The 27,956-nt window shown below is 36.1% G+C and overlaps 1 protein-coding gene across 2 annotated transcripts in view; it reads left to right on the top strand.

Annotated features, from left to right (window-relative positions):
* The window catches only part of GALNT13 (polypeptide N-acetylgalactosaminyltransferase 13), a 565,045-nt gene that overhangs the window by 343,336 nt on the left and 193,753 nt on the right, over window positions 1-27,956 (top strand). For both annotated transcript variants that reach the window (XM_027590905.2, XM_027590904.2), the window contains exons 6-8: window positions 80-287; window positions 2,903-3,073; window positions 23,617-23,734. In XM_027590905.2, the coding sequence (XP_027446706.1) occupies window positions 80-287; window positions 2,903-3,073; window positions 23,617-23,734 (497 nt within the window). The remainder of the gene's footprint in view (window positions 1-79; window positions 288-2,902; window positions 3,074-23,616; window positions 23,735-27,956) is intronic.

A 27,956-nucleotide genomic window follows, 5' to 3' on the forward strand; every position in this document is an offset into this window, starting at 1 on the left:
AATTCCATCTGGGCAGTAGTCTCTCCGCTGTGTCTTAAAATAGTTTTAAAACTTTATAAATTCTTATTGCGCATTACAGATTTCCTCAAGTTGACATTAGAGAATTATGTGAAAAATTTAGAGGTGCCAGTAAAAATTATTAGGATGGAAGAGCGCTCTGGGTTAATACGTGCCCGCCTTCGAGGAGCAGCTGCTTCAAAAGGGCAGGTCATAACTTTTCTCGATGCACACTGTGAATGCACCTTAGGATGGCTGGAGCCTTTGCTGGCGAGAATAAAAGAAGACAGGTAAGAATTCATGTGTTATGTCTGCCTGGGTTTTGACTGAACCTGCTAGGACAGTTCCAGGTACCAGTCAAAACTTCTTTATAAATTGTTATTTTTAGAAGGTTTATTTTCTAGCTTTTAAAAAAACACCCCTCCCCCATATAATACAGGCTTATTCATGCTGAATATTAATATTTAAGAGTCAAACAGTTCAAACAGTAAAAAATGTATTGAATATTCATTTTGTAGGTAATACAAATGAGTCCAATTTGAAACAGTGTCACGTTTTATAAAATACATTTCAAAGCACCTCATTATGTCCCCATAACCACCCTGTGAGGAAGGTAATATAGATCTTCTTGTCTGTACTAGTAATAGAAAGGAACAAAGACGTTAAGTAGCTTGTCCCAGTTATTTGAAGAGTTGGGAATAGCACCTTAGTTCTACCCATTCCCAGACCAGTCTTCTCTCTACTAGGTCACTGCCCTTATTCAAAGTCTGGTTCAAAACCACCTAGAGGATCTTAAAAATGTAGACATACACTCACACATTCCACTGGAATGAAATCATGGTTAAAAAAAAACAAAAACAAAAAACAGAGCACAACTATTAGAATTTTAATTATTTAAACAATGTTGCCAATTTGTAAACACAAATTGTGAAATCTGAAAAAATTGAATAGTACTTTATAGAAATTAAGAACCCTCATACCTACCTGAAATTTTTTCTGATAATGATGCTATCAAGTACAAGCTTTTCTTGCAGATATTCATAGACATTGATGATAAATGATTATAATTCCTAAGTACCTAATGAAGACAACTGTGTTGAATGCTCTGATATAATAACAAAGCATTGCATTGTTTGCATAGTTATTTCACCTACCCTAGAAAGGTCTTCTTAGAATTGAAGTTTTTAATTAAGCATCTAAGACAAAAGCTGCTTAGGGTGAGCTAGTCCAACTACATCATGTAAACGGCAGGATTTGGTACTTGCCAGGAAGATAGATGGAGGTTGTCAGTAAAATAAACCATAGCAGTTGAAGAAAGCAGTGGGAACCTTTTAGTCAACTGAGTGTAGTACACAGCTAATAACATTTTTCCACTCTGTGTATTGTACAGTATGCACTGCAGGGTAAGGCGGGCAAAGTAAAATGAACTTAGAACATCTTAAATGCATTTCCTGGCAACTTTTCATACATTATGCTGCTTTTTCAAACATGTGTTTCATATTCAACTTAGTGAATTTTTAATATAATGTTCAATATCATCATGCATAGATCATTTATTTTTTAATCTAACAATATGTTTAGATTGTATTTGCATATAATGAATTCTGAGGTCTTGTCCTGCTTATACATTCTAAAGTTGCCATAACTAGATAATAAAGTCCTCTTCAAGGTTATTAGATCTAATTTTGCCTCCCCATTACAAATTAAGTCATTAAATTTAATGAAGAGAGAAAGATATTGATTTTGTAGGGACCAGAATTACCAAGAACCTTTTTCAAGGCTAGATGAATCCTATTGATTGCTGAGAACTTGAGGCTTTGGCCAATTGTGTGGAATAGAAGACCTAATTGAAAACGAGCATTTGTGATACTGGTGTTACAAAACTGGAATAAATAATGAACAACATTTATTTGCTTTCCACATTTATGGGTGATTCAAAAGCATATTTGTATTTTTACCCACTACCACATATGAAAAATAAGCTCTGCTCTTTGGAATTAGCTACAAGCGATGCAAACTTGAGTAGACCTGAACATTTACTGTAGAGACGACAGATTGGTCCCATGATAAAACATATAAGCCAGGAACAGAGGGAGACTGGAGAAAGCACAACATGGATTAAAAGAATATCCAGTCTTCTCCTGGTGGAAGTTCCTTACCCTAAAAAAGCCACCATTAAGAACACCCACTCTTTATGAAGAAACAGATCATGAGATAAAAACACCAGAAACTTAAGTCACTTATCTTTCCCTATGTTAAAATATGTAGGTTGTTATGGTAAATTCTGAGATCTGGGACAGCACACTTAGATATCGTCATGTCCTTAATATCTTTCAGAGGAAACGTGTACTTACACTGATGATCATGATTTTTATTGTTGCTTCTGTTTGTTGATTTTTACTTGTTTGTTTTTCTAGTAGGCGTTTCCCCAGGAAGATTTTTTCAGAACTCTTAAAACTAACCTATCCTCTTTGAGATTCAAAATACCAGGTCTAATTTGCCATCATCCACTCTCTACTTCTGCATGCTATTGCTTTTCAGTGGGCTCTAGCTAAAATGATGCATAATATCAAAGCAGTGCTACTAATCATGCTGTGCGCGGAGGTTTTATGAAAAATAGACCATGTTCATCCTGCTGAGTTAGTACTTAGAATGCATTTGGAAATCAGCTTGAAGACCAATTAGTATATTTGATTAGAATATAAATGATAGAAAGAAGTAGAGACTGTAAGCATGATGTAGTAAAAGAAAATGAGTCCACAGAGAAAAAGGATAAATGAAAATAAAGTCATATTAAAGTCACAAAATGATTAAATTTCAACTTAACATCTATACTGAGTCTGAAGAAGCTGGTGTAGTATTTAAATTATTATTTATGTGTAAACTGGTTTTGATTTTTCTGCAGGAAAACAGTTGTATGCCCCATCATTGATGTGATTAGTGATGATACCTTTGAATATATGGCTGGGTCAGACATGACTTATGGGGGTTTTAACTGGAAATTGAATTTCCGTTGGTATCCTGTTCCCCAAAGAGAAATGGATAGGAGGAAAGGCGATAGAACATTACCTGTCAGGTATGTAGCTCATATCTTCCAAAGGATAGCATGTGTATTTCTGTAATAATTAAGGGGTATTATAAATTTATGCTCTCATTTTTAAGTCTTTTAAAGGCATATACTTTTTATTCATATACACATTTGCATTATCACTGCTTACATGAAAATCTAAGAATCAGTAACAATATTAAATTTAGTTTAAATTAACCCAGGCAAATTTTACTATTGGCAGAAGTGCTGAATTTCTTTTAAAACCTTGTATATTCTTATATTCAAAATATATTTATTGTGAATTTTCTATCTGACAGCCTTGACACTTCCAATAAATATATATCTTACCTAAATGTGTATGCTTTATAATATATTCTCAAAATTGAAATAACCAGAAATGTTTTGGAACATATTCTAAATTTACCAACTTCAAAGAGCCATCTTCCTTATAGATACAAAAGAAAGATCCATTTGGAAAATTTTAATATATTAACAATTATGAAAGATTTATTGTTCCAAATTAGTTAAAATAGCTACTTAATTTGAAGTATTGATTCATAAAATATGTATTTGCTCTTAATACAAAATGAGAAATATCATATGTATCTTTAGTTGTCCAGATAAGCATTACCCCCTTTATTAACATAAAATGATCACCTTCTTATTTTAACATATTATTGTGTACCTCTTACCTGCAACCAAAAATTGATTTCCTAACAATATATTGGAGAGGGAGATCACTAGTTTTGCTCTTTAAAGATGAATTTGGCAAATCATGATTTAGTTTGAACAATAGAGAAATGCCCTAACATCCTAAAATAATATGTATGACCCATTATCTAAACAAGGATGTCTCCTAACCTACTGAAGAAATGATTTATCCATTGGCAAGACTAATTATCTAATGAATGAATTAAAGCTAACTCTAAAAACTGGCTCATGGAAGAGAACCACTCCGTTATTGAGCAGTTAATGTTGGGATTGTTAACCCTCTTAAGGAGATATTACTATATCAAAGAGAAAAATAAAATGTGGCTCCAAACAATTTAATAAAGATATGAAGTTATTATGTCAGTATTTAAGTATAACTTAGTGGTCTTTAAATTTTGCTGTAATCTTCACATTCGCCAAGTCTTACTGATCCTTGCTCTTCACAACTTGAGGAAAGACAGGCACTTTTATTACAACATTGTTTATCAGAAATCCTGTTTTCCCAGGTCATGGTTTCATTTAGTGTTAGCTGATTTTTCAGCTTCCGAACCCATGTGAAAATTTTCAGTATACTTGACCAGTACACGCAAATATAATGTGTTTATTCATTTGAGAATGAAGTTTGAAAGAATGTGTGATTGTTTTTAAACACATTGGCAAAAGACAGGTTTTTTTAAAACGTCATTGTTTTTTTAACACATTGGCAAAAGACATGCTTTATTTAACTTTATTTTCTCACGGAGTGAAAAGGTAGATAACTAAGAGTTAGCCAACATTCATAGTAAGAAATTACTGATCTCATTCACAAAAGTAAAGATCTACATAGAAATCAGCTATTATTTCTCATCTTTCATTAATTAAAATAAAAAAGGAAACATCCAACTTGCTGTGTTTTAACCACAACTTATGTTTTTACTATAACATGGATACCCAATAAAATCTAAGTATATTTTATCTATTTTCCTCAGTAATGGCACAGTATTTCACTTTATAAAATGCTGAGGAATCTGGAACAAGAGAAACAGAAAAACCTCAGTCTTTGCTGAAGTTTCCAGATTTTTATGGCAAAAGGTTAATTAATTCTCGGGCTGTGTTGTAACAGCCTGCAGGTAATTTTCATCAGCATAGCTGTAATGTGAACTTTCTTTGTACTTGTAATCTATTACTCGAAGATGTGATCATTTTTCTCACATTCGTACAAACAGATAAATCATTCTAGGTGTTGAAGACAAATTTTTTTTCCCCTACTTGATTAACAGAATTCTGAATAGCTAAAGTGATTAAAATGAGGTTGAAATTTTAGCTTTCTTAGCGGAATGCCTCATTTAAAATGTCAGTTATGACAGAACTTTCTAGTGACTATAATTGGCTAGTTAGTCATCATTTAGAAATACAATCACGCATCAGCATACATAGAGAACCAAATTGAACTTGTGACTTAACCTTAGTTATATCACATTTTAAGTAAAGTTTATAATGGTTATACATATTATTCTACTGTCAACTTCTGGGCTTTGATATTTTCATTTTGGTACTAAGTGAAGTTTGTAAAATACTTGGTATTTGTGAAGTTATGAGTATGGAATAATAGCACACATAACCTTGAACTTTTAGTTTTCTTTAATAAATAAAGTCTCCTTGACATTTTAGCACTCATATTATATGACTTTTCAGTCATATCTCAATTATATGTGCAACAATAGAGTAATCAAATTGTTAAACCAGAGGTCATAAACCAGGAGCTTAAGTGTCAGACATGCTGTGCAGATGTGGTTTTTTTTGGTACATAAAATGCAAAATACATAGTGTTCTGCATTTTAAAAAATTGCCAACGTTTTAAAAATGAGATGTTCTAAGTAAGTGTATGAATTTTTAGCTGTCCTTGAAAAGTCAGATCTTGCTACAATGGTCTTGAATTCCTACTTGACACCATCAGGTGGGGTTGAGTAGGAGCTACCATTTAGAAATGCCCTGAAAGTTTAGCTCAGTCCCCCAACCCCTTTTTTTGTGTGTTCCTGAGGCTGAGGATCAGTGTCCATTTATCATCATTCCTGCTTAAAAAAATGTTTCTCGGTAACTGTTTCCCAGTCAATGGTGAGGGAAATATGTTTATTGCAACTAATCAACTTCACATGTTGACTTTATTTGCCTTGCTATAATCTTTTCAATTTGTGACCTTGACTTAGAGGGTACTGCCTGGGAAATGACTGAGTTTGAAACTCATCAAACATATTAGCCCTACATGAATACTCATCTCCATTACCTAATGGATTAGGCAACCAGTAACATAAATTATCTGGTAGTGTAGATAATCCCCCAGATCATTTCATTAGGTTGGGGTTGTATTATGCATTTTTCTAATATGTATCATTTTTGAGGTGATATGGTTTGGCTATTGAAATGAATTGCATGACATATGCAAATGTGCATGCTTACCCACTGTTGAGCATATGCTAGGTTCTGCACATACAAAAATGAATCTGGCTATCTCTGCTCTGAAGTGGCTCACTGGCACTGGCCATATGTGTGCTGGACAAGGGAATGAGGAGAGTATAAGTGGCCAGAGTGTTGATGCACAGGAGTTAGACTACATGAACTGACAGATTGGTAAAGAATCTGGCTTTAATCTTGATTGTTTTAGTCTCTTAATTATGCCCTGTAGTAATCCTCAATAAATAATTATAAAGATATTAGTTTCTACTTTAATCTCTCATTGATTAAAATAGATTACTAAAAAAGCTATCAGTTATTTATCAAGTCTGTATAACTTTCTTTACTCTTTCTGTCTTGCCATATAGACTCTTTTATATTTAGTCATTATTAATATTCCTGACATGACTTTCTTCATTCTTACTTGGAATACCATGTTCAGTATCTTCCTAAAGTAAAACAAAAGAGTTTTAGATTTTCTTCTAATATTTGCTCTTATAATAAATCTAACATAAATGTAATGATGAATTTTATTCCTTACACCTTTTACTTACTTAGATATCCCTTTTTATTAACATTTGTCTGATATTATACATTTATTTTTCTCTCAGTTGGAATTAGGAATTTATAAAGAAGATCAAATAAATTAAACATTATTAATAACAGCTCAGATTATAATTATTGTTCCTTTATTGTGAAAAACTCATAAGATGTTCACATATTATTTTCTGTAACCTTCTAGTATGATATCATTGAAGAAGCATTGAGGCTGGCTTTGGAGGATCTGGGTTTTATTTCAAGCTCCTTCAATTGGGAAATTACCCATTCTTCTCAATTATGAAAAGGAAAATTATTCCCTGTTTTGCTTAACTCATGAAGTGCTAACATATTAATGTTAGCACAAGAAATATATTTGAAAGGAATTACTTTAAATGTATTTCTGAAAATGTAAGTAACAAATATATGCATTGCTAAATAAATGTGACAAGTAACTACAGCTATAAAGAAGCAGAACACCAATGAGCCACCTCTTTTAGTATTTTATTTTATTTCCTTCCAGAGAGTTTCTTTTCAGATAGATTTCTCCAAAATTGATTTTATCTATTTATTTGATAGAGAGAGAGCAAAAGACCAAGAGAGCAGGAGCAGGGAGAGAGGCAGAGGGAGAAGCAGACTCCCCGCTGAGTAGGGAGCCCGATGTGGGGCTCAATCCCTGGATCCCAAGATTATGACCTAAGCCAAAGCCAGATACTTTACCAACTGAGCCACCCAAGTGCCCCAGATTTCTCCACAATTTAAAAATTGGTATATTATTAGTTTTTCTCCATGCCATTAAATTTAAAAAAATAAAATAAAAATTTTAATGGCTGCTAGCATCTGAATTATTTACTTAGCTCTTTTTTTTAAGATTTATTTATCTTAGAGAGAGAGAGATTGAGAGAGAGCAGAGAGCAGGCAGAGAGAGAGAGGGAGAGAAGGAATCCTCAAGCAGACTCCCCACTGAGCATGGAGGTGCAACATGGGGCTTAATCCCAGGACCCCAAAATCATGACCTGAGCCAAAATCAAGAGTTGGTCGCTCAACAGACTGAGCCACCCAGGCACCCCAGCTCTTTTGTTTTTTATAAAGACAATTGAGATTTGAGGAGGAGCAATATGGCAGAGGAGTAGGAGACCTAACTTTCGTCTGGTCCCAGGAATTCAGCTAGATAGTTATCAAACCATTCAGAACACCTACAAACTCAATAGGAGATTGAAGAAAAGAATAACAGCAACTCTCTAAATAGAAAAGCAACCACTTTTTGGAAGGTAGGACATGAGAAGTGGATCTGGGGCAATATTAGGGAAGATAGACTGCGGGGGAAGGGAGCCTCCATCAGCCAAATACCGGTAAGTGATAGAGCAGCAGAGCACAAAATCAGAAGTCTGCTCTGCTGAGGGATGTCACTCCAGTGCCTAAGCAGGGGGTGGAACCCTCACTGGGGCAGTGTGGTCTCAGCACCCTCGGGGTCATAGGAAGACTGAGTGTGGCAGAGCTCCCAGGTATCAGAGCAGGGAAGCCAGCTGCAAAGACAGAGCCGAGGAGTGGGTTCTCAGCTTCGGGTTGCCGTAAACTGTGATCTGTGGCACAGTCAGGCCACTGCTCTTCCAGGAGGGACCCAACAAGCAGCAGATCCGGGGAGACTCCCCTTCCTCCCCAAGGAGGAGCGGTGTGGGAGTGAGCCACAGGAATCTGCTGGGTTTGGAGACTCCAAACGGGGTCGTGCACCAAAGATAGAAACGCTTGGTCACAGTCTGGGTGAGCACAGAGTGCAGCCGGAGCCCAGGGAGATGGGAGTGATCGACTGCTTTTCTCTGAGGGCGCACTGCGGAGTGGGGCCCTGAGCTCTCGGCTCCTCCAGAGCAGAGATTGGGAGGCCACAATTTTCATTCTCCTCCTCCAAAGCTCTATGGAAAGCTTTCAGGGAACAAAAGCTACTGAGAGCAAACCCGAGCAGATTACTTAGCCCAGCCCGGGACAAGGGCAAGGCAATTCCACCTGGGGCAAAGACATTTCAGAATCACTGCCACAGGCCTCTCCCCCAGAAGATCAGCCGAACAGCCAGTCAAGACCAAGTTTACCGATCAATGAGAACTACAAAACTCCAGCACAAGTACAGCACATAGAATTCATGGCTTTTTTGCCCTGATGCTTTAGTCTTTCAAAGTTAATTTTTTAAATTTTATTTTTTTCTTTTTCTATTTTTATTTAGTTGAAGTTTTCTTCTTTCCTTTTTCAACTAACATCTTATCAATTCCTTTTTTAAAATCTTTTTAATGTTTTATTTTTACAGTCATATTCTATCTCTTCAATGTTTAACCTTATTTTTTGTATATATAAGTTTTTCTTTAAAGTTTTGGAATACAGTTTCTCCTAAAAGATCAAAATATACCCTAAATCTGCTGTATGATGTTGTCCTAGTCTCCTGCCTGATCGCGTTCTCTTTTTTTTTTTACTTTTTTTCATTCTTTTTTTCAACCAACTTCTTCTCAATTCCTTTTTTAAAATCTTTTTTATTTTTCATCTTTACAGTCATGTTCCATCCCTTCATCATATTAACCCTTATTTTTTTAATATATGTAAGTTTTTCTTTCTTTAAAATTTTGGGAGGCAGTTTCTTCTAAAAGACCAAAATACACCCAAAATCTAGTGTGTGGTTCTGTTCTATTCAACAGCCTGATCATATTGTTTTATTTTTTTCCCCTTCTTTTTTTGTTTTCCCCTTTCTTTTCCCCCCGGTTTCTGGTCTCTTCAGACTTGTTTAGTGTCTATTTTTCTGAGGTTGTTACCCTTTTATCATTTTTTTAGCATTTTGTTCTCTCATTCATCTATTCCCTGGACAAAATGACACGATGGAAAAATTCATCTCAAAAAAAAAAAAAGAGACAGTCCCGACTGCCAGGGACCTAATCAATATGGACATTAGTAAGATGTCAGAACTAGAGTTCAGAATGATGATTATAAAGATACTAGCTGGGCTTGAAAAAAGCATAGAAGATACAAAAGAATCCCTTTCTGGAGAAATAAAAGAACGAAAATCTAACCAATTCAAAATCAAAAAGGCTATTAAATGAGCTGCAATCAAAAATGGAGGCTCTAACTGCTAGGACAAATGAGGCAGAAGAGAGAATTAGTGATATAGAAGATCAAATGATGGGGGAAAAGAAGCTGAGAAAAAGAGAGATAAACAACTACTGGATCACGGGGGCAGAATTCAAGAGATAAATGATTCCATAAAGCAAAACAACATTAAATAATTGGGATTCCAGAAGAAGAAGAGAGAAAGGGGCAGAAGATATATTGAAGCAAATTATAGCAGAGAACTTCCTAAATTTGGGGAAGGAAACAGGCATCAAAATCCAGGAGGCACAGAGAACCCCCCTCAAAGTCAATAAAAATAGGTCAACATCCTGACATCTAATAGTAAAACTCACAAGTCTCAGAGACAAAGAGAAAGTCCTGAAAGCAGCTCAAGATAAGAGGTCTGTAACCTACAACAGTAGAAACATTAGATTGGCAACAGACTTATCCACAGAGACCTGGCAGGCCAGAAAGGACTGGCATGATATATTCAGAGCACTAAACGAGAAAAATATGCAGCCAAGAATACTATATCCATCTAGACTGTCATTGAAAATAGAGGGAGAGATAAAAATCTTCTAGGACAAACAAAAACTAAAAGAATTTGCAAACACCAAACCAGCCATACAAGAAATATTGAAAGGGGTCCTCTAAGCAAAGAGAGAGCCTAAAAGTAACATAGACCAGAAAGGAACAGAGACAATATACAGTAACAGTCACCTTACCAACAATACAGTGGCACTAAATTCATATCTTTCAATAATTACCCTGAATATAAATGGGCTAAATGCCCCAGTCAAAAGACACAGGGTATCATATTGGATAAAAAACAAGACCCATCAACATGCTGTCTGCAAGAGACTCATTTTAGAACCAAAGACACCTCCGGGATTAATGTGAGGGTGTGAAAAACAATTTACCATACTAATGGACATCAAAAGAAAGCTGGGGTGGCAATCCTTATATCAGACAAATTAGATTTTAACCCAAAGACTATAATAAGAGATGAGGAAGCACACTATATCCTACTTAAAGGGTCTATCCAGCAAGAAGATCTAACAATTGTAAATATCTCGGCCCCTAACATGGGAGCAGCCAATTATATAAGCCAATTAATAACAAAATCAAAGAAACACATTGACAATAATACAATAATAGTAGGGGACATTAACACCCCCCCCCTCACTGAAATGGACAGATCATCCAAGCAAAAGATCAACAGGGAAATAAAGGTTTTAAAGGACACACTGGACCAGATGGACTTCACAGATATATTCAGAACATTCCATCCCAAAGCAAAGGAATACACATTCTTCTCTAGTGCCCATGGAACATTCTCCAGAATAGATCACATCCTGGGTCACAAATTAGGTCTCAACCAGTACCAAAAGATTGGGAATTTTAAAATTCATGGAAACAAATGAAAATGAAAACACAACTGTTCAAAATCTTTGGGATGCAGCAAAGGCAGTCCTAAGAGGAATATATAGCAATACAAGCCTTTCTCAAGAAACAAGAAAGGTCTCAAATACACAACCTAACCCTACACCTAAGGGAGCTGGAGAAAGAACAGCAAATAAAGCCGAAACCCAGTAGGAGAAGAAATAATAATGATCAGAACAGAAATCAATCAAATAGAAACCAAAAGAACAGTAGAAGTGATCAATGAAACTAGGAGCTCGTTCTTTGAAAGAATAGGATTGATAAACCCCTGGCCAGCTTACCAAAAAGAAAAGAAGAGGGACCCAAATAAATAAAATCATGAATGAAAGAGGAGAGATCACAACCAACACCAAAGAAATACAAACAATTATAAGAACATATTATGAGCAACTTATGCCAGCAAATTAGATGATCTGGAAGAAATGGATGCATTCCTAGAGATCAATAAACTACCAAAACTGAACCAGGAAGAAATAGAAAACCTGAACAGACCCATAACCACTAAGGAAATTGAAGCAGTCATCAAAAATCTCCCACCAAACAAGAGCCCAGGGCCAGATGGCTCTATAGGGGAATTCTACCAAACATTTAAAGAAGAATTAATACCTATTCTTCTGAAGCTATTTCAAAGAATAGAAATGGAAGGAAAACATCCAAACTCATATTATAAAGCCAGCCTTACCTTGATCCCCAAACCAGGCAAAGACCCCCATCAAAAAGGAGTACTACAGACCAATATCCCTGATGAACATGGATGCAAAAATTCTCACCAAAACACTAGCCAATACAATCGAACAGTACATTAAAAGGATTATTCAACACAACCATGTGAGATTTATTCCTGGGCTGCAAGGTTGGTTCAGCATCCACAAATCAATCAATGTGATACAATACATTAATAAAAGAAAGAACAAGAACCATATGATACTCAATAGATGCAGAAAAATGTATTTGACAAAGTACAGCATCCTTTCTTGATCAAAAATCTTCAGAGTGTAGCAATAGAGGATACATACCTCAATATCATAAAAGCCACCTATGAAAAACCCACAGCAAATATCATACTCAATGGGGAAAATCTGAGAGCTTTCCCCCTAAGGTCAGGAACACGGCAGGGATGTCCACTATCACCATTGCTGTTCAACATAGTACTAGAAGTCCTAGCCTCAGCAATCAGACAACAAAAAGAAATGAAAGGCATCTGAATCAGCAAGGAAGAAGTCAAACTCTCTCTTTTTGCAGATGATATGATACTTTATGTGGAAAACCCAAAAGACTCCACCCCAAAACTGCTAGAACTCATACAGGAATTCAGTAAAGTGGCAGGATATAAAGTCAATGCACAGAAATCAGTGGCATTTCTCTACACCAACAACAAGACAGAAGAGAGACAAATTAAGGAGTCAATCCCATTTACAATAGTACCCAAAACCATAAGATACCTAGGAATAAATCTAACCAAAGAGGCAAAGAATCTGTACTCAGAAAACTACAAAATACTCATGACAGAAATTGAGGAAGACACAAAGAAATGGAAAAACGTTCCATGCTCATGGATTGGAAGAACAAATATTGTGAAGATGTCAATGCTACCTAGAGCAATCTACACATTTAATGCAATCCCTATTAAAATACCATCAAGTTTTTTCAGAGAAATGTAACAAATAATTCTAAAACTTGTATGGAATCAGAAAAGACCCCGAATAGCCAGAGGAATGTTGAAAAAGCAAAGCAAAGCTGGTCACATCACAATTCTGGACTTCAAGCTCTATTACAAAGCTCTCATCATCAAGACAGTGTGGTACTGGCACAAAAACAGACACACAGATCAATGGAACAGAATAGAGTGCCCAAAAATGGACCCTCAACTCTATGGTCAACTAATCTTTGACAAAGCAGGAAAGAATGTCCAATGGAAAAAAGACAGTCTCTGCAACAAATGGTGTTGGGAAAATTGGACAGCCACATGCAGAAGAATGGAACTGGACCATTTCCTTACACCACACACAAAAATAGACTCCAACTGGATGAAAGACCTCAATGTGACACAGGAATCTATCAAAATCCTTGAGGAGAACCCAGGCAGCAACCTCTTTGACCTCAGCCACAGCAACTTCTTCCTATGAACATCGCCAAAGACAAGGGAAGTAAGGGCAAAAATGAACTATTGGGACTTCATCAAGATAAAAAGCTTTTTCACAGCAAAGGAAACAGTCAACAAAACCAAAAGACAACTGACAGAATGGGAGAAGGTATTTGCAAATGACATATCAGATAAAGAGCTAGTATCCAAAATCTATAAAGAACTTATCAGACTCAACACCTAGAGAACAAATAATCCAATCAAGAAATGGGCAGAAGACATGAACAGACATTTTTCCAAAGAAGACATCCAAATGGCTAACAGATACATGAAAAAGTGCTCAACAACACTCAGCATCAGAGAAATCCAACTCAAAATCTCAATGAGCTAGCACCTCACACCAGTCAGAATGGCTAAATTTAGCAAGTCAGGAACGGACAGATGTTGGCAAGGATGCCGAGGAAGGGGAACCCTCCTACACTTTTGGTGAGAATGCAAGCTGGTGCAGCCACTCTGGAAAACAGTATGGAGATTCCTCAAAAAGTTGAAAATAGAGCTACCCTACAATCCAGCAATCACACTCCTGGGTATTTACCCCAAAGATATAAATGTGGTGATCCGAAGGGGCACATGTACCCCAATGTTTACAGCAGCAATGTCTACAATAGCCAAACTATGGAAAGAGCCTAGATGTCCATCAACCGATCAATGGATAAAGAAGAAGTGATATATATATAAACAATGGAATATCATGCAGCCGTCAAAAAAAAAAAAAAGAAAATTTGCCATTTGCAACAATGTTAATAGAACTGGAGGGTATTATGCTAAGCGAAATAAGTCAATCGGAGAAATACAAGTATCATATGATCTCACTGATATGGGGAATTTGAGAAACAAGACAGAGGATCATAGGCGAAGGGAGGGAAAAATGAAACAAGACGAAACCGGAGAGGGAGACAAAGCATAAGAGACTCTTAATCTCAGGAAACAAACTGCAGGTTTTTGGAGTGGAGGTGGGTGGGAGGGATGGGGTAGCTGGGTGATGGACACTGGGGAGGGTAAGTACTATGGTGAGCACTGTAAATTGTGTAAAACTGATGAATCACAGACCTGTACCCCTGAAACAAATAATAGATGATATGGTAATAAGAAAAATTTTTTAAAAAAGACATTTGAGTACCTAGGTGGCTCAGTCATTAAGCGTCTGCCTTCGGCTCAGGTCATGATCCCTGCGTCCTGGGATCGAGCCTCACATCGGGCTCCCTGCTCAGTAGGAAGCCTGCTTCTCCCTTTCCCACTCCCCCTGCTTGTGTTCCCTCTCTCGCTGTGTCTCTCTCTGTCAAATAAATAAAATCTTTAAAAAAAAAAAAGACATTTGAGAGTTTTTTTACACTTTCTTTTGCCAATTTTGTCTTCTGATTTTTTGTATATAATGTGGTCTTTTAGAATTATGCAATTAAGAAATGTGAAACTTGTTTTAATATTTTTAATACTTTTTGCCAGTTTGATTCCCCCCCAGAATTGTCAGACTCTACAATTCCTCTAGTAAGTATGATAAAAAAAAAACACAGTTATTTTATTCTATAAAATGTTTTACACATGAGACACCATATTTCCTATTATTTAATAGCAACTAAGAATATATTATTGGGGCTCCTAGGCTAAGAAGTGCGATGCCAGGTGGCTCAGTCAGTTAAGCATCTGCCTTTGGCTCAGGTCATGATTCGAGAGTCCTGGGATCGAGTTCCACATCCAGCTCCCTGCTCAGCAGGGAGTCTGCTTCTCCCTTTCCTTCTGCCAGCTGCTCCCCCTGCTTGTGCTCGCCCTTTCTGTCAAATAAATGAATAAAATCTTAAAATATATATATATATTGCTTAATTTTTATCTGTCAGATTTTCTCTATTAGATTTTCCTCAGGCCAATGAAAATACATTTTTACCTTGGAGAAAAGAGGCAAAGATACTCTCAAATCCTGTGACACACTTCTTTACAATAGAAGATACTAAGGCAAAACACAGGGAAAGGTCAAAATTATGACAGAGTTTGAAGGAAGAACTTTAGAATATTCCAACTGTTCAGCATTCTTACCTACTCATGTGAAAATCTAATATATGTTGATTTGGAAAGAAAAAAATCCCACCTTAGGTGTCTGCCTTTGGCTAGGTTCATGATCCCGGGGTCCTGGGATCTAGTCCCACGTTGGGCTCCCTGCTCGGCGGGAAGCCTGCTTCTCCCTTTCCCACTCCCCCTGCTTGTGTTCCTTCTCTCGCTGTGTATCTCTCTGTCAAATAAACAAATAAAACTTAAAAAAAAAAGGAAAATACCACATGTACATTATATTATTTCCTAATGGTTTAGAAGATAATTTTTTCACAGTTTTCATAGAGGTCTATTTCATTATTGGTGGTAGTGCATTAAACAGTTAAATACATTTAAATAATGTTTAGGTGACTGCACGACTGCAGCATTGGTAACTAGATAGATAACCAATTCAACTAGAAACCAGCTAACAAGTAACTGTCTGAATATTTAAAATACAGCTCTTGTTTAGATCATCCTTTGATTTGATCACCTTCTTGGGCAGGGGGGAGCCTGCTGATTACACTGGAAATATATTAAGGCCAAATCTTCTGATATCCATTCCCAGAGGTTTCTTTAGATAATTTACAAGACTTCCCTAGCATCTGTTGAAATGAGATGAAAACAGGGTATTAACCAAAACATTTAAAAACATCTGGCCCCATTGTTTATTTTGATTCTTCCTACACATAAAATGAAAGTAAAAGGAAAGATAAAAAATTTGCGCCAGTTACTGTACATCCTCTTGGAAGCTTAGGGTTTTATCAGGTTGTGAGGATTATGAAAAAGGATTAAGGAAAAAGGAAAAAAATAACTTTTCCTTTCCTGGCATATAGGTCTTTAAGAACAAGTTAAGGTATTTGATTCCAATACTTGGTAAATGGGGTCTTTGGCAGCAAAGCAAGCCACTTGCCCATAATAAGCAGAACTTTTTTCTTCTTTTTTTTTCTTTTTCTTATCCTTTAAAAATAGCTTTGTAACTGTTTTTGTGTTCCATAGACTAAAGGATTGAGCAGGTTTCCTTGTTCAGAGCTTAAACCAGCATGGGCTCTTACAGTGACAGTTTCTTCTCTACCAAAGCTGCGTCTTCTTACCCAATATGTTTAAATGAGTGTCGTGGTGTGCAATATTTCACTAAGCCCCATTTCTGTTCTCTGTACAAACCTTGAAATACATTCAACATTTGATTATTCATCACTCTAATGAAATAATCATTATACTTTTGCTTCCTTTCTGTCTCTTCTGTTTTCTATATTGGAGATAGTAGACAGAATAAGGAGGGAAGGAGAGAAACTCACACCATCTAATTTTTGTTTGGTTTCTAAACCTGCAAAATGGTAAACCAAATCATATTTTATGATTTAAAAAATTGAGATTATGTGATGACTATTTCAGCTATTTATGCCTCATATTTGTGTAAATAATAAAATATTTATGTTTATCATTTGTCTTGATTATGGCTTATACTATATGAGAAATGTTACTAACACAGAGCTAAATACTTACAGTCTAGATATTGTGTTATTTGATCATTGCAAATGACAGCCTGAGGCTGACCTATAGTCTCTCAAATCTTTAGATTTTTTTTCCCAGAGACCTTACTTATTTACCAAGTAAGATGAATAGAATCCGATAGGTTAAAGGGAAAGGCTAGTGAGAAGAAAAGATGTTTCAATAACTGAAATAAGTTGCTTTGAAGAGCAGTGCTAAAATCCATAGGAAAACACGGTGCATAAATTTGGGGCTTGAAATCAGGAAAGTGTATTTCTAATTACCTACCTCAAATTCTTTGGTGTATATGGACACATTGAGTGATGACTAATTGGTAGAGAGGGAGAGAGGTATGTAGGGAGAGGGAGAGAGAAAGGAAGGAAAAAGAGGAGAAGAGAGAAAAAAGAGAAAAGAAAGATTGTTTCCTTAATTGGGCCACTGACTACCTGGGGGTTCTTGAACAAGTCATTTAAACACATGGCAACTAAATTTGGTTGACCAGATCTATAGGGATTTTAAAGTTCTAAAATACTACAGTTCTATTAAAAATTAATTAGATTCTGAAAATAATTTTTAAAAAGCTGATTATAATCTCACCAAACATAGATGTTTTCTCTTCCTTATTAAAATTAATATTTAAAATGCGTAGTTCTTGTTTTGTGCTGGTACTACTCTAATAGTGTTACATCCATTAATACATATATCCTCATTTTATAGATGATTAAGCTGGAACACAGAGTTTAAGTGTCTTGGCTTACCAAAGGTCACACTGTGGGGTTGAGTTTTAACCCCAGTCAGTCTAGATACAAAGTCCATGCTCCTAAATCTAAACTTACCCCTCTCTTAAGTCTTCTGTGGTCGCTCTGCTTTTCACACACGTGGTGGTGATTCTAGTGTGAAATACTTGACTTATCATCTTATTGGTGAAAATGGAGACCTCACAGTTTAGCATTAATGAATAATCAGACGTGTTCTATCATAATTTCTTTAACTTTGCCAACTTCTGGTGAAATGCTTCAGTGTTTTTTCATGTCAAATGCTTACTTTTTGGAATCCTTTCCTATAGTCCACATTATTACAAAGCTTTGTATCTTTAATTCTAAAATACTACCAAACTCAATCCCCAAAACTTCTACTAGATGACAAAATCCTGGAATGAGCCAAGGCATCTTTGTTACTTATCAGGGTAGCAGACATGAAGAAAGAATTATTTTTGTAATTTTAGAAATAAAGTTTCAGGTGATTTTAACTTACAAATACATGCTTTGTGGCCATGAGGCTACCTGCTTGTTTGTTTATTTCACTTATTTAACAAATATCTATTAATAGTCTAATAATATTAAACCAATATATTAGCTATATGTATAAAAGTGGTAAAATATATGCAGAAATAAATGTAATACTCAGAAAGAAGTAAAAAAGTGCCTTGAGAAGAAAAAGAGACTGAGGGCTACTGAAGGAGGCAGAAGGGGAGGATTACATCCAGACTGGAGGGACAGGGGCTGTACTGAGGGCAGGCTGCATGGAATGATAGTCTTTGGCCTAAGAATAGAGCAGGTGTGAACATACACCAGAAGCTTAAAAAGGGAAATCCAAGTGACAAGTGGATGTAGACACGTGCACCGGGGTGGGAAAGTTACTATGAACAGCTAAGCACTTTGAATATAGGGAAATAGTTAAAAGGAATGGAGATGCTCTTTGGGTGGCACCGCATCACTGATGCCACAATAAGGAGCTGGAATTTCTTCTTTTTTTTTTTTTTTTTGAGAGAGAGAGAGAGCGTGCACGAGTGGCAGGGAGCAGGCAGAGGGAGAGAGAGAGAGGATCTTAAGCGGGCTCCATGCTCAGTGTGGAACCAGACACAGGGCTTGATCTCACAACCCTGAGATCATGACCTGAGTGGAAATCAGTAGTCAGATGCTTAACCACCAGAGCCATCCAGGCACCCCTGGAATTTCTTTCTTTTTTTTTTTTTTTTAAGATTTTATTTATTTATTTGACAGAGAGAGAGAGACAGCGAGAGAGGGAACACAAGCGAGCAGAGTGTGAGAGGGAGAAGCAGGCTTCCCGCAGAGCAGGGAGCCTGATGCGGGGCTCGATCCCAGGACCCTCATGACCTGAGCCAAAGGCAGACGCTTAACAACGGCACCCAGGCGCCCCTGGAATTTATTTCTTAAAATAGGTATTTAAACATCTGGTAAACAGTTTCAGAAGAGTTTTGATTTAGAGAGATTAATCTGGCTATGGTCTGTAGAATAAATTTTGGAAGCAGCAGACTCTAGAAGCAGGAGGATTCCCCTAACAGAGTTAGAAATAAGAGGACTAAAATTGGATAGTGACCATGATAACAGAGAACAGAGATAAGAGTCAAAAATACTTTGGAAGAAAATACAAAGTAGGGGCGCCTGGGTGGCGTTGTTAAGCTTCTGCCTTCGGCTCAGGTCACGATCCCAGGGTCCTGGGATCGAGCCCCGCATCGGGCTCCCTGCTCAGCGGGAAGCCTGCTTCTCCCTCTCCCACTCCCCCTGCTTGTGTTCCCTCTCTCGCTGTGTCTCTCTCTGTCAAATAAATAAATAAAATCCTTAAAAAAAAAAAAGGAAAATAGGAAGTATTTGGGAAATGATTGAATGGGACACAGGAAAGAAAGTTACTAAAAGGGGTTTTATCCTTTTGTATTGAGATTCTGGAAGGAACTAGAGGACACTGAAGGAGAAGCATATATGGAAGAGTAGCACATGTCCAGTGCTATGTTTATACCTCGAGCAGACTCAAAGGAATTTTTTTTAAGAAGACATCTAGAAAGTAATTAGAAAAACACAAACAATGCAGAAAGAAGCAATGAAAAAAGGAAACACAGATTAGGACTCTGCCTCACAGATAGGACAGTTAAAGGACCACAGTGAAAGAGTTTATACAGGTAGAGAGTATAGGAAGGGGAAAGCTCCACAGAGAGGTCCTTGGGAAGACTACATAGTGGGAGAAAGGAGATAATTATTAAGTGCACACATCTACAAAACAATATTATAATTGTATCTTACAGTCATGTCACAAATAGGGAATTAAGAACTTGAGACAACCAGCAAGGAAAAGGAATAGGAAGGGATATCAATAAGAATCATAAAACGAGTAGGAAAAACCTCTCTGGAAAAAATGCAGTTGGAGTCAGGGGTGAAATGTGCTTTAAGCAGGGAGGCTGAATTGTGTTCAAATGCTTCCAAAGGAAGACATTTTAAGGAAAGCCTATTGAAGTTCAGAATCAACGGGGCCTTTTCAGAAAGAAGTTATGGTAGAGGTGGGAGCAGGATCCAGATTCCAGTTCGAAGGTCAAGAGGAGTTGAGGGAGTATGTAAAACGTATCCTTTCAATAAGGTTGCCAGTGAAGGGAAGAGAAAATACATATCCCTCGTTGGAATGAGTAGTAGGATGGAGTGAAGAACTATTTTGGTTTAGGATAGAACTTGATTGAGCAGTGTCATAAACTCAAGAGGACAATCTAGAAATGAAAAGCATAAAACATAAATGTAATAGTCAATGAGCAAGTGGCTGAAAGAGTAGTCAGAAAAAGCTGGCTGAAGGCAAAAGAGTGAATGTTAGCTCCCCATGAAGAAGGAGATACTCTTTCCTCCGAGGCAGGAGGAAGGAAGAAGCCGCGAGAAGACATACACATACTGAGGTAGAGATAGGGGGAGTTTAGATTTCATGACCGAGGGAATTTTGATTTTATGCATTGCCTTAATCTCATTTTTTGAGAAGAGGCCAAAACTTTTAGATAAGAGTCGGCTAAAAAATGAGACAGATTAACACAAATGAGACAAATTAACACAGATAAAAGGATCGTTAGCTGTTTATAGGCTAAGCAGAGAGTATTTGGACTTGAAGTATTACCAGTTGACCTTGTCTTACTGCTTTTTCAATGATTCTCTGGCTCCTAGGAGCAGAAGTGGATAATGCAAGGGGAGGTTTACCCAGACACTGATATTTACAAAAAGAATTGGGTCAGATAAGGGAAGGACAGAGAATTTAGGATGCTACACTATTTTTGCTCACTGACCTGGCAGAACCTTGGAGAGAGAGTGAGAGGAGGGAAAGGAACAATTCCTGAAGAGGGTTATTATGTGAGAATAAGGAGTAGCTAAGGAACCCTAAACACGAAGGTAGAATAAAAAAGTGACTGTCATAGGATTGAAATAGGAGGGGTTAAAAAATAGAAAGTTGTGTTCAGAGAGGCAGATGTTGGGGGGTATAGCTCAGTGGTAGAGCATTTGACTGCAGAGAGGCAGATGTTGGAGTTCAACATCTTGGATCTGAAGTAGATTCAGATGATTTTGAAATGAAATGAGGGTGTGTATGGGAAGTCAAAACTAAGTGAGGGATGCTCAAGACCCATGAATGATTATCAACAACAGCGACGACGGAGACAACGATATACCACCTAACCTTATTAACTATTTGTTCTGTGCTAGGAACTGTGCTGAGTGCTTTACTTCTACTAACTCAGTTCATCTTTACCTACTGACTGTGTGGTAGGTAAGATTCACAGCCCTTGGGCTGATTACCCTCCTCCCCCACCAATGGGTTGAATTGATTAATAAGGTTAGGCCGTATATAGGTTTTTAATTTTCTAGGCACCCTGAACACTTAAGGTTCACACAGGCATATGCAAACAATCCATTAAGGACAGTACAGAGCAGTTAACTTAGAATAGAACATGTTGCATAACACTGGCTATGGCTGTAGATATTATATAAGGCACAGTCTCTGGACTGTTTGAGAGAGCTAACATTGCAAATACAAAAAAAAAAAATCTTCCTAGGAGCATCTGTCTTCAGAAAATACAGGATTTTTTTGAGGAATTGTGATTTTATGCTCTTATTTTTGTTACTTTTTAAGCATAAGTGAAACTTTTGAGTCATTTTTATGGTTAAATATATAAATTATTTTAGTCATTTATTATACATTTCTCACATATTTTTAGGAATTACGAACAACTGTAAGATGAAATTCAATGCATGTATTTAAGCTAAATGCATTAGTACTTTATTAGTAAATAGAGAAGTGGGCAGGCACTCTGCACGGATCATTAAAAATGCATCACTTAACATTCTTACACACCTGGTTGCGTTATGATAAGATAATCGCAGCAATTTTTGTTCCCAGTTTCGTTAAATAGACTACTCAGCACTATTACACCTTGTATAGTTATTGCCACAGAATTCCAAAACCCCAATCAGGTGAGGGTCGTGGCTACTCCATAATTACCATCTGTTTAGCTATGTTAGTGTTTCTCATTATAACTCAGAAGGTCAATGATACTGTTCATGATGGCAAGGCAGCAAGACCAGAAGAAATGAAATAGTTCTGAGACTAAGGAGGCTCTGCTACTCCAGCTGATGGACAGTTAATTGCTTGAGTGTAAAACAGTGAGAACACTGGGAGAAATAGAGAACTTTGCCATATGGTTGATTTCCAAGTACAATATTATTTGGTGGTTTTTCAATAAACTACATTGTTCAGTTAGAGAACATGAGCATATCCTGTGGCAGAAGAAGATATAATCTCTAAAAAAGCAACATTTGTTAATTTTTTCACAATCTCAGACTACTTGGATGAACATTCCAAATCCCTTAGACCGGTGTTACTCCTCTTTAGCAGCACATTAGAATCACCAAGGACTTTACATATTACCAAAGGTGTGGCCCCACCCCAGGCCACTTAAATCTGAATCTGTGGAGGGTGATACCCAAGCATGGAAATGTGTTTTCTAAAAGTGCTTTGGGGGCCTCTAATGTGCTAGGAAGGTTTAAAACCGCTATTCTACAATTAACATTAAAAAATAATAATTATCAGTATAGATAGATCCATTTGTGAAAAACTAGAATTTTCTTTTTTAGTTTCAGTTCGTACTGCTTATATAGGAAGACTTGCATAGTTCATATATTAACCATTGACTTTAATTAATCTTTTAAAATTAATTAATGAGTAATCCCTTGAAAAGTTAACATCTGACTTCTTAGTTCCTATAGAGAAATTTCGAATGTGAGAATCGAAAGGCATTTATTCCTAGGAAAACATTTTAGAATCTGTGCAAAATGTTCTTCTAAGCATATGGGATTTATGTTTATCCATAGGGCCATGTGATTAACTCTATCATTTTACTTGAGTAAAGAGAAGAATAAACAAATACATGTAAAGCTCTTACCTTAAAAAAAATACTTCCGTAAATATCGTTAGATACTTATTGCCTATAAACATTTTATGGTGTTTAATATTTTTCATATTTAAATAGATCAGATATTTTCAGAGAAACCCTTTCCACAGGTTTTTAGAATTCACATTAAAATGTTTTATAATTAGGTGACAAAAGATCACAACTGGTAGGGCTAAGAGCACTAACTTCTCTTCACGATGCCTTTCAGAAGGAATATAATTGCCCCCCTCATAAGTGGCCAGTGTTCCCTCCATATTATCTTTTTGATCACCTGTAAGAAAAATATAGACTAATCTAAATTTAGTTTTACAGAAAATGTGAAATAAAATGCTACTTATTAATTTTTTAAAACCTCTGACACCTTGGCTCTGTTTCCAGTTTGAAATTTTTGAGTACTATATTTTTTTTAATTTAAAATGTCTCAAAACTATTTGCTATAGTCTCATTAAACTCCACACATTGTTTTCAAAAGATATTCTTTTCTTTTTGTTTTTTTTCAACTAGGACCCCTACTATGGCTGGTGGCCTATTTTCTATTGACAGAAACTACTTTGAAGAGATAGGAACTTACGATGCAGGAATGGATATCTGGGGTGGAGAGAATCTTGAAATGTCTTTTAGGGTAATTGCATTTTACTTTATTTTTTTAACTCTGAACACACTATGCTGTAGCATGCACATATAGACCCAGTAATTTACTGTCAAATCTTTTTTGTGTGTGAAGTGATGCAAATTACTGATCAGTTGGTCATTTTAATACTTATTTAGAAGCTTTGCTAGAGTTTTTTGCATGCAATATTTACTGTTAAATGGGAAATTATAGCTATTTTTAAAGTTTTCAAAAATAATTCCTTTATTCATAGTACAAAGACATTGGGGCTTTCAATTTTTGAAATAAAGAAGGGCTTTATTTCTTATATAAAGCATTACCCTATAAAATCGCATTGTGTTTTTGAACTGAAACTTGGAAGTATTTATGTTACCTGAATTTGCAAGTGCTGCCTGAAGTTATTCTCAAATACCTTTAAGAATAACGCATGGTCAAAGGAACGCTGGATAATTCTGCAAGTAGCATGATTGATTTCACAGTTATAGACATTATTGTTTGATGAATCAGTTTGAATAATGCAAATTCACTTATTAAATGGCCTTCCAAGCAAATTAAAATTAAGGATTAATCCTTCATGCATATGATATTGGAAAGCATATGAATAATTTTTATATTTTGTTATATTTGGAAATCTAAAAAGCAGACACATGTGCCTTCATGCTAACAAATGATAAGTGCTGCAATACTGTTTTTTCTTCAAACCACATATATTATTATTTTTAAATTAATTAAGTTAATAATACTGTTGTTTTCTTTCTTCCTGGAATTTAACATGAAATATTCAAAATGCTGTATTGATTTTGCCAAAATTGTGTAATAAAATTATTAGAGTTTAGATATAATTATGAAGTGCCAGAGTTACGACTTTTAATTTCTCATTTAGAAAGTAAAGTTTGTTTTTCACTAACAAAATATAAATATATGATGTGTAAGAAAAGTTAAAATTTGAGAATAAAAATTACTTTGAATTTATATAATGTGGAATTTAGTGGATCTCAATAATCTGAATTATTTTAGAACCATTAGAATGGCCTTCTTATACAATTTTTTGCCTATAAACCTTCCTTATAGCCAAATGTCTGAGAACATCATTAGCTAATGGAATTGTATTCTTTCCATATTTGCTTATGTACTTATGGTCAGATTAGAACTTGCCCCACAAAATTTAGCACCATACTCAGGAATGTTTTCTTGACATCAGGCACATGATATATCTTTCACAATTTTTAGGGACATTGGGGGACCCAACCTTTCACTTGGTGTAGTTCTCAAAGTGCAGAAAATAAGAGGTGACAGTTAAAAAAAGAACAGAAGAGTGGAAGGAAGGAGGGAGGGAAGGAAGGAAAGAAGGAAGGAAGGCAGGCAGGCAGGCAGGCAGGCAGGAAGGAAAGAAAGATGGGAGGAAGGCAGGCAGTATATTCAAAAGCTGAAAAAAAAAATTTGCTCTTACCCTGGGATGTAGCAATGAGAGTATTTACCCATTCCTTAATCAATGTTCCTTTGATATTGTGCTGGGATTATATAAGGAAAAAAATCAATATAGCAATATTGCTATTATCTGTGATCCTATTGCCCAGGTTTTTTTCCTTTTTCTCCTCTTTTCTCCTCACCTGTTAAGCTTGATTCTCTGCCTTTCATCACATAGCTTCCATATCGGATGGATGTTCTTTATCTAACTAATTGAAAGATATGTGAGGGAGCAGCTTAGTGGAGTAATATGAAAAACCAGGAGAACATGATCAGAAAATACAACAGACATATAAGTGCACCAAAAAAGAAGATTGGGGAATATGGTAGGTGAAACAGATACCAGAGGGACAGAGTGAATGCAACTGGTGGCCATAAGAATGATCAAATTCCAAGAAAATGACACAAGAGGTTAGTTGTGATTGGTTCTTTGACATTATGAAGAAATAAAGCACAGTAACATCCCCTTGTCTGTGGTTTCGCTTTCTGCGGTTTCAGTTACCTGCAGTCAACTGTAATCCAGAAGCAGATGATCTTCCTTCTGATGTATTGTCAGAAGGTCAACAGTAGTAGCCTAATGCTCTGTCACAGTGCCTACATCATTTACCTCACTTCATCTCATCATGCAGACATTTTATCATCACATATCATCACAAGGGTGAGTACAGTACAATAAGATATTTCCAGAGAGAGAGAGACCACGTTCACATAAATTTTATTATAGTATATTCTTATAATTGTTCCATTTTATTATTAGGGATTATTGCTAATCCCTCACTATGCCTAATTTATAAATTAAACTTTATCATAGTTATGTATATAGAGAAAAAAGCATAGTGTATATAGGGTTTGGTACCATTCTTGGTTTCAGACATCCACTGGGGGTCTTGGAAAATATCACCCATGGATAAGGGGGACTACTGTAAGAAGTGACTGGTTTGAATAATTTAAAATGTACCACTGGCTTTAGTTTCCCATATGCTTTCAATAGAAACAAAATATATATTTTGCTTTCTATTTATTTGACTCTTTTCTTTTTATTACTTGAATGTAAATGTGTTCTTAATAGTACTCTAGCTGAGGAAGATATTGAGTAAGAGAAAATGCTAGAAGAGTATATTAGCAAAAGAATGAGACTGCCCCTTTAGAATAATTTCATGACAAGATATGTGACCTAATGAAATAATAATACGTTGAGGATTTAAAATCAGAAAATCTGAGGCTAATATCCAGGTCAATCATTATACAACAGACATATATTGAGCCTGTAGTATGTACTTTACACTTTTCAGATGCTGAGACTACAAAAATAGATAAGGCATGATGATTTTACTCTCAAAGAACCACATTTCCTTGAGAGAGATACATAGGTATTATTGACAGTTAAATGTGATTATTTTATAAAAATATGTATGAGATTTTCTTGTCTCTGTCATGTTAGTATAGGCAAATCACTTAACCTCCACTGTGAAAAGGTGAATATAATAATAGTGAAGTTAATGTTTTGTACCTCTAGTCTATGTAGGTAGGGTAAGTAAAAACCATAGAAATATTAAGGGCTTACAAAATATTAGGAGTTTGGCTGGCCCTAAGGAGTTCAAGCCAATCCAAAGGAATGTATTTGTGTGGATTGATTTATAAATAGTATCACTTGATCTTTGATGCCCAGAGTATTATAAGTACTGAGAGATGTTGAAAATGTGATGAACATACAGACCTCCCAAGAAAGATACATTCTATCTCTTTGACACAATGAGTTTGCATACAGTTTCAAAAGGTTGAAGAATCCCTTGACTTCACAGGATAAACATCTTTAGCATAAAATAATAGTGACTTCTAATACTTATATAAAGCTTATAAGCAAAATAGCTGAGAATTGGACTCCAGCATTCTGAGACCAGTGGCTATGTTACTCTTATACCACTACTTCCCCATTACAATTTATATCTTCATAACATGACAGTCCTAACAGCTGATAGTATTTTCAGGAGGGGAGGGAGGAGCTAACAAGCAAATGTAATCTTCCCCCACAGTTCTGAGATAGTTGTCTCATCTAGTGATCTCATCCTCCTCTTACAGGCTTTAGCCTCTTATAGTAGATGATACACATCCAGTAGCAGTGTGAGTGTGTACAGGCAGATCCTAATGCTTCTGAAAACTTGGTCTCATATATTGCTCTCCACTCCATTACATAACAACCCAAATAACATAAATCCTAAGAATACTGTGTAATATTTGTTGAGTTCTTATTCATTAGTTGTAGGGGATACAATAGTGATCAAAACAGACAAAACTGTGTGTCCTTATGGCACTTACATTTTAGTGGAGACAAACAATAAACAAAAGAAATAAAATGTGTTAATATATTAAGGATAAGTGTTAAAGAGAAAAAAAATAAGGGAAGAGGAATATGAAATGGTAGATGTTGGAGATGGGTAGGGCTTGAAATTTTAATAGGAAGAACTCTGAAATGAATATCCATATAACTGATGACAAAATGAACCCAGTATGGTACGAATTTGCCCCTATCAAAGGAGTCATCTATCTTTAAATGATATTCCTGATGCCACCGTAAGTACTACCCAATAAGCATTATCACCAAAAGTCCTTGCCTTTCATGAGCAATAGCACAGGAGCGGTATTCCCAATGTTTTGTCCATCTTAAAATGAGATAATCTGCCACTGTTGAACCAATTGAGGTCATAGAGAAAGAGAGTAAGAAGACAGAGGAGCATTTGACTTCTATGAGAGGTAGACTAGTGGTTCT

The sequence above is a fragment of the Zalophus californianus genome, chromosome 3 (genome assembly GCF_009762305.2).
Source record: "Zalophus californianus isolate mZalCal1 chromosome 3, mZalCal1.pri.v2, whole genome shotgun sequence".
Classification (NCBI taxonomy): domain Eukaryota; kingdom Metazoa; phylum Chordata; class Mammalia; order Carnivora; family Otariidae; genus Zalophus; species Zalophus californianus.